Consider the following 8,063-nt stretch of genomic DNA (forward strand, 5'->3'; position numbering starts at 1 on the left):
AAGGTATATGAACGCCAACCTTACACCAGGGTAAATCTCCTGCAAGCCATGGGACTTGCCTGTGGTGACATAGGTGTGGAGGCATGCCAAGCCTGGATACGGCATGCCAGGGGTTTTTTCCCCGTTGCCTGGCCAGACAAAATGTGGCCTGTGATGTGGATGAAGTCCTGTGGCCTGACCCAGTACGGAGACATGATGCTGTGGCTGAGTAATGCACTTATTAGTATATTTTTGTACTTTATTTTTACATGGGCTTACTGTACACAAGCGGCAAACGCATAAGATTTCTGTTTGTTTTTACAAGTGCTACATGTAAATGCACAATATTTCTGTTTTGTCTTTTTGTACAAGTGCTAAATGCACAGGTTTTTTTGTTTTGCAACATGCATTTAGCCTACAGTGAACAATAAACATTTATTTCTCCAGCTTCATGTCCTGAGCATTGTGTTTTCTATTTTTCTACGTAGTGTTTAGTGACTGTTCAGTAGTGTTTTTTATTTTGATTGACTCGGGGCACGATTTGACAACATAGTTCAGTTTTGAGCACAGATTGAACTGTTTTGAGGTGAAAGTTTGGTTTTGCAAGAAGAGTCTGAGGTTTTGTGAATGTAGCTTGAAAATTGGGTTTTGTGTTCACAGTTAAGAGAAAAGGAGAGCAGCTTTCAAGAAATGTGTCTTAGCAATCGAGAAAAACTGTAAGATGAATTACCATAATCGAAATGTGATTTCTGTCATTCTGAGCACCGTGGGTGGACGCCCTAACCAGGTTACGCACCCAATGCATATGGATCCGGTAAAGTAAAATGCTGCTGGTCAAATGTCCAGTGCCACATTTTCATAATGGAAACCCTGCTCTACATATACCTTGCAAGAACAAGACTTTAGTGAAGAAAGAATTCAGCAACTCTTGGAGGACAGTGAGGGGATTCGATTAATGTCCTGGGCATGTTTGTTACAATAAGTCCTCCAGAAAGAGGTTTGCATTTGAAATACAACTGTATACATTTGGCCAAACTTTTTCTAAATGGTTGACTGTCAAAGCACAAATACACAGACATGGTGTTAATGCAGAATTCTATGTTTATTAGAAAGGTTTTTCAACAAACATTGCAATTTTACAGAGATACTGCAGATGTGTAAATGTGCTTATTGGGAGGGAATGTATTGGCATCTGATATGTAACACCTCAACAACGCTTTTCCCTGAAGTATGATACAGGCGTTGCATTTTGTTTTTACATAATGGATTTGCCTGGTGATAGGTGATTGCAGCCATTTTTGGGGCAAAGTCAGAGGGTGCTGCTGGTTTGCATGTATCATCATATATCCAAAACGGCAACAGTCATATTCCTGTGGCACACATACATTGGATATGTGTGACCAAACAGCACTGTACATCAACTCTGCACTCTAATAAATTACCTAAATGTAAATAAATGTACATATCAACTTTCAGCTAATAAAATGCGGGCTTTATACATCAAAGATCTCAAAACAATAAAAATGTATCTGTAATACTAAATCTTTATTGATGTTCATTATATTTCTGTATTTATTTCCCAAGTTTTTATTGTCAAAAATCTATATGTGTAATTGTCACTCTCACCTTAGATACAAGTAGAGCATATTTTTAAATTAATTTGTTATTTAAAATAATGACTTAAAATATCCTATTTTTTGGTGTTTGTCATTGTCTAGATATTGATAGTCTCAACAATAACTTAAAAACTCTTGTGTACATGTAGTGGGGATGTATCTTGTGCTGTTGTCGATGCCATTTATGCAGTATGTTCTATGAAGTCCCATTCCCCACCTCTCACATTTCCATACATAGATGAGAAAGAGGGAGCGAGAGAAGGGAAGATCTAGCGATAACAAATGACGTGAAATGGTACGACAAACATCCTCCTGGTATCTCCCCAATCCCAAAATGAGCATCCTTATTTATCAGGTTGTTTCCCCCCCCCCTCCCTTCCCCTCTCCTCCTCTAGCTCCATTCATCCCCCCTCTCCCTGACTCCCCATCTCCTAATGTCGCCTCTGGAGCACCAGCTCAGTTCCAGATCTTCAGGAAGCTATCCCAGGATCCTGTGCAGATACCCAACCCATCATCTGGCACCCCAATGCAGCTCACTCTGTTGTCATGGCCAGACAGAACACCTGAGAGAGAGAGAGAGAGAGAGAGAGAGAGAGAGAGAGAGAGAGAGAGAGAGAGAGAGAGAGAGAGAGAGAGAGAGAGAGAGAGAGGGATGAGAGAAGAAGTCATACACACTGATGCAAATTCTAGTTTATTTTCCCTTTTCACCCGTGTTTCTTTAATTGACTGCCTCCACAAACCTCTCATCCAGACTTTTTAAAAACGTTACGCTTTCTCCCTTTCATTGCCTCTGTTTCAACCACCTACTTCTGCCATCTATCACCTGGTCTGCCTCCCTTTCTTTACATATACTGTTCTGTCTTTGTTTCTCTCTGCCTCTACTCTCTTTTCCCCCCATCCCCTCAGTCCCCTCCTCTCTCTCTCACTCTTTTCTCTCACACTTTTACTCACCGACTTTCTCTGCCTTCAGGGAATCCCAGATGTTGCAGTTGAAGTTGTCATAGCCGGCAAAGATGAGGCGTCCAGAGCTGGAGAGGGAGACTGACGTGACGCCAGCATTCAATGCAGCGTCCTGGTAGCCATTGACCTCCTGGTCGGCACGGAGGTCATACATCTTGAGGGTGCAGTCATCGGATCCTGTGATAACTGCAGTGCCACTAGGGAAGAACTGGGGTATGACAAAAAGAAGAGGAGAGTATGTATTGTTTTGTTTTGACATTTATTGAGCTTGAAGATTAGTTGCCTGGTGATTGGACTGAGTTGCAGAGTACAGACTCCTTGGAAAGATTTGGTGTTGTGATGCTAAACTATGTTTCGATTTTGGATCGCACTGCTCCTGTTTTGCTTATATTGTAGTCGGGGGGTAGTCTCAACCGGAGCTTGAACCCAGAATCTTGTGACTGCAACCCAACACCTTGAAGAGGTCGGTAGTTGTTGGGTTAAGGTCACTACAATATATAGACAATTCAGAGTCTTTCTGACCAGGAAAAACTCTGGGCCCTGTCTTTTGTGCTCACCGCAATGGCGTTAATGTCACTCGTGTGGCCGATGAAGGTCTGCTTGCAGCCACCATCTCTTACATCCCACAGCTTGGCGCTGGAGTCACAGGCCCCTGAGATGAAACTGTTCTGGTCTGGAGACACGGCCAGACACATACAGTCACCCACGTGGCTCTTGTAGATCACCTTCTGCTTGCCAGTCTCCAGATCCCACAGGCAACAAGTGGTGTCACCGGATGCAGTGAGGATCTCATTGTCGCTCAGGAAGCGGCTATGGGAAAGGTAGCCTGAGATGGAAGGAGACAGACAGAGATATTATTTATTCTACTTATTTCCTACATATTTTTAGGACATCCAATTTATGAACACGATTTTAATGAATTCTCTGAATTGTAGTTGGTCACAGAGTTGACCATAACCCAGTTGGTCATGAGTTGACCATAACCCAGTTGGTCACGGAGTTGACCGTAACCCAGTTGGTATCGGAGTTGACCATAACACGGGTGAAGCAAACAATGTACTAGGGTAGCTACCTTCATGTGCGTCCAGCTCCCTGAGGGTCTTTGGGCTAGCAGCCTTGATGTTGACGATGGTGCACATGTTATCCAGACCTCCGCTGGCCACCAGATTGCCAGAAGGGGCCATGGAGCAACTCATCACCCAGGAGGACTTGAGGGGGACGGCATATACCTGGAGGGCAGGGAGAAGAACGCTTAACCACTCACTTTCTAGTTCACTTTGTCTCAAGGTTAGAAGACTTAAGATACCTAGCTAGCTGACTTTTATCATATAAATACATTCGTAGAGTGTGTAGTCAAAGTCAAGACAATCTGAAACAAAAGTCAATACTGCTTCCACACATCGGTGGTTTAAGGAGGGATTTACTCCATACACTAAACCAAATGGAAAGCTCTCTATAGAAATCCTATGCATTATTAAGAAAACAGTTAGAACTGTGAAAATAATGACTGATCAGTGATCATCCCTTACCTTGTTGCCAGTGTAGGTGTCCCAAATAAGAAGCTTGCCATCTTGTGAGGCACTGACCATGTGCCTGTTGGAGAGAGAAAGAGAGTTAAACAAGTGGTCAGTCAGTGTATCAAATTCTGTGTGAACAGGGTTTAGGCATGAGATCCAGTATGAATCTGGTTTAATACTTTGACAATGCAAAATTTGAAAAAATGAAGGCCTTTCAAAAGCCTTTTCATTGAACCCCATAACACTTGCATGTTATCGTGGACACATTAAACAATGGGACTTTTCGATGTCAGAGTCCATTTGGTTTGAGTGGTGCATCAAACGACCCCTCTTATCGACCTTCTCTATCTTGCGCAAAGTAGACCTTCTCTATGTTGTTCATTAGTCCCTATATCACACTGGCTAGTGGTAGTGGTGGGGTGTCTATGGTGAGCTAGACTGTCCCTGACGCTATCCTGATTCTCAGCTATCTGGACAAGAACTCCTTCTCACCTGTTATCAGCGGACCAGTGCAAGCCGTAGATTTTGGCCAAGTGGCCCTTCAATGTCTTTCTGTTCTTCAGCTGGACACGGGGTGCAGCCGCCACACCAGATGCTACAGCGGCCATGGTGGTGTCATTGACCGCCTTGCGGGCTGCCTAGTGATGGGAGGGGGAGATACAGATAGGAGAGGAATAAGATTAGTGAAGAGTAAAATAGTTGTAGAAAAAGAAGCATAAATTGTTTGGAGCAGAATGTTCTCCATACTTCTGTTGTATTTACATTTTTCAGGAACCAAACACTGCTTAAAATGTCTTAGTATAACTTTAGCTCAATACCAGTTTCGGTATGTGGAGGAAATTAAATGTAAGCTATACGTTCTGAACTCTGTAGGTACAACACATACATAAATTATTGTGCATTATTGGTACTGTGATTCCTAGTTATTTATCTGATGATGAGGCCTTTTTTGACTGGGGGTGATATTGAATATTGTTACAGAAATGTGCTTGATGAGTATGTCTTGTGGTAACTATTGTCATGGCGACCCCAACATCAACGCATGCAGTGCTAGGAAGACTCACTTCAATCTGTGTCTTCAAGCCATCGGCCTCCTTTTTCAACGTGTCCATTTCACCCATGGCAACGGTTGATAGGGGCTGTTACCGCTGGAGAAAGAAACTAGTAGACTAGAAGATAGGGAGAAAGGGAAAAGGATAAAAAAAATTGATATATTCTGAACTTATTTGATTGCATACATATTTATACAAACCAGGGCTTGGCAAAAATGCTGTCCTCATTGTAAAATTAAATATAATGTAGAACTCAATAATATAAGGAAGACCTTCAATAGAACTAAGAATTCATGTTCTCAAATATGTACAGTAGATATATACAGTAGATATGTACAGTAGATATATACAGTAGATATATACAGTGGCCACCTGTTTGGGGAGAACATACTGTGACTGGACTCATTGCTCCAGTAACCCCCCATGGCCCCTGACATCCTAAACTAAATCACTCAGGTGCTTGGTCATCTAGTCTGGTGTGAGAGCTTGGCCTTCTTGAGTATGGTACGAGGTATAATCCCACAACCGCTGTGCTAGAAGTCTAATATGCAGAATTAGTGACATATCCAAGCTCTACCTTCACCTATCTGAAGATTAGGGCCAATTACTGGCCATCTTATCTGTAACACATAAAGCCATTTTGGTTTTTATAGGTCACTACGGAAGTGTTGTCTGTCTTTCGAGAGTACTTGCTATTTTTTACTTAGAATGACTCTTTTACCACAACTTTACAACTTTACTTTATTACTTTTATTTTCCTATTCATGACTTCAATTATTTTTATTTTTTGTTACAATTAAAACAAGTTTAAGACACAATTGACCATGAACCTTCTTCTCTCACCCCTCACCCTGACTTTCAATGCCTTTTAAGAGAGAATAATTATTGATCAAGACATAATTAGTGCTTAGCAGTCTATGGCCCTAATACTCTTAATTGGATGCTGACGTTTTCGTAATTGGAGGCCAATTACCAACACACACCACTTTCTAATTCGTTTAAAAGGTTAACAACGAATCTAGAAAAAATGTGTCCAACTACTAAAGGTATTACTTTCACGGAAACAATTGTTCACGTGTTGAACAAAGCATAGGTGTTCAGTAGGAAGTTTGAAGTATGACGAGAGCCAGGGAAACAGCGGGCGAGGAGGGGTGGGCACAACCCACTGGGCTCAAACTGGTTAAATCAACGTTGTTTCCACATTACCCCCCCCCCCCCAAAAAAAAAAAAATGCGATGAAGTTGAATCAATGTGGAAAACTGATTAGATTGGCAAAAAGTAATCAACGTAAAGGAATTTCTGGAATTTGTGTCTTTTTTGTGTGTCTTTTAACCTAAATCCAATGATACAGTTCAAATTATTTTGATTTCATGTTGAATTCACGTTAGTTGACAACTCAATCAAATGTAAATCAAAACTAGATGTTGAAATGATGTCTGTGCCTAGTGGGAAGAGAGCTTTAAAGCCCCAGAACTTAAGGGAGGCTTTTCCAGTCAAATCTTCTGTCATCCGATTACTGACTGCTCTTTACCCCTGGATCAGAAAGGGGGAGTGAGGGAGGGGGGAAGAGAGACAGAGTGGATAGAGGGTGCAAGAATATGCAAAGATAGGGTCTATCAGGTAGACATTTGAGTTTTCAAAAGTCTTCTCCTTCAGTTTCCTGTTTGGTCATTTCCTTTGAATATATCTTTGCACAAATGCACAGAATGGCCTCTATTCCTCTTTGTCTAGATAGAAGTACTCTAGAAGTGCACCATTCTCTTAGCATGGCTGCAGAATTAAAGAAGACTTCAATGCATAGAATCAATATCTGTAAGACATTTCCACCTGCAAAAATCCTGTTGTCAAGCGAGAAACAACTGAGAAATAAAGTTCTACAGTTTGCTGCTTTCAGTCGTGATTTTTTTCTGCTGTTCTTCTTTTACTGGAATCAATGGGGGAGGTTTTGCAACCTTCATGATAAAGTTGATAATGCTTCTGCATGCTGTTGTTACCTAATAAAGGAAACTGATTCTGAGAAGAAAAGCACTTGATGTCACTACCTACTTCTCTCTGCCTCTCTCTCTCTCGCTCTCTCTCTCACACTTGCACAGACATCAGTCAACAAGTTTTCCATGGACTACAGCACACTTGTTTCATGCATGCCATTAGAATTCATTTTCCGATGGAAATGAGCACCATTGAGCACTCCAATTACTACGGTTGTCATTGACCGACCCTTGAGTAGTTTATTTCGCTCATATTCAATCCATTGGCCCGTACTGCAAATCAGATGAAGTTCCATTCTTTCAACTATGAAATCTTATCATGGATGAGAATACTGAGATAGGTAATGGGATAGTTTCCATGATTATGTGGATCCATGTTCGTAATCATCAGAGGAGTCAATGTAGTTCCACATAGTTCCATGTAAATGCCCAGAAGAATTTGCAACGAAAGTGGCCAAAAATCACTCACCTTTCCACACAAAATGTGGTCCTTCTTCTTTTTTGGGCTTTTCCGCCTCAGTAGCCCTTTGGAGCAGCTTTTTATTTTCCACAATACTCAAATCAGCCCTGCTATCCTTCTCTCTCTCTCTCTCTTTCCTCTTACGCTTTCACCCACAGACTGGTTGCAGGCAACCTGTGAAAACTCTCTCTCCCTTCCTCCTGTGAGGAACAGATGAGGATTGGAGGGGATGAAGGAGATCAGGGATGAAGGGATAAGCTCGAAGATGGAAATAGAGAGAGGGAAAGAGAGAGAGCAGAGAGCAGGGAGCATGACAAGAGGAGGTAGGTAAACCGATTGGAGGAGGAAATCAGGTTATGAGGTCAAAAGTCAAGAGCAGGTATAGAGAGGAGGAACGAAGGGAGAGAGGGACAGGTGGAGGTGTAAATGTGAGAATATTAGAAAGTAGAGCGATACTGAGGAGTTTGAGATCCAATCCAGTAGAGAGATGC

General features: G+C 41.9%; 1 protein-coding gene across 1 annotated transcript; it reads right to left on the reverse strand.

Annotated features, from left to right (window-relative positions):
* Positions 1–1,062: 1,062 nt before the first annotated feature.
* Positions 1,063–8,063, reverse strand: LOC121586434 (guanine nucleotide-binding protein G(I)/G(S)/G(T) subunit beta-3-like). Its single transcript, XM_041903106.2, has 8 exons — positions 7,582–8,063; positions 5,137–5,241; positions 4,565–4,710; positions 4,085–4,148; positions 3,628–3,784; positions 3,113–3,381; positions 2,547–2,763; positions 1,063–2,158 (listed from the first exon to the last, which is right to left on the reverse strand). The coding sequence occupies exons 2-8, from the start codon at positions 5,191–5,193 to the stop codon at positions 2,052–2,054; spliced, it is 1,017 nt and encodes a 338-aa protein (XP_041759040.1). The 5' UTR covers positions 5,194–5,241; positions 7,582–8,063; the 3' UTR covers positions 1,063–2,051.

Source organism: Coregonus clupeaformis, chromosome 17 (genome assembly GCF_020615455.1).
Source record: "Coregonus clupeaformis isolate EN_2021a chromosome 17, ASM2061545v1, whole genome shotgun sequence".
Taxonomy (NCBI): domain Eukaryota; kingdom Metazoa; phylum Chordata; class Actinopteri; order Salmoniformes; family Salmonidae; genus Coregonus; species Coregonus clupeaformis.

Coding starts and splice junctions, on each gene's coding strand:
- LOC121586434 (XM_041903106.2), bottom strand. CDS start 5,193: ATGGGTGAAATGGACACGTTGAAAAAGGAGGCCGATGGCTTGAAGACA. Junction 3,382..3,627: donor GGAGCTGGACGCACATGAAG/GTAGCTACCCTA, acceptor CTTCCATCTCAG/GCTACCTTTCCCATAGCCGC. Junction 2,159..2,546: donor CCTGAAGGCAGAGAAAGTCG/GTGAGTAAAAGT, acceptor TCTCTCTCTCAG/GTGTTCTGTCTGGCCATGAC.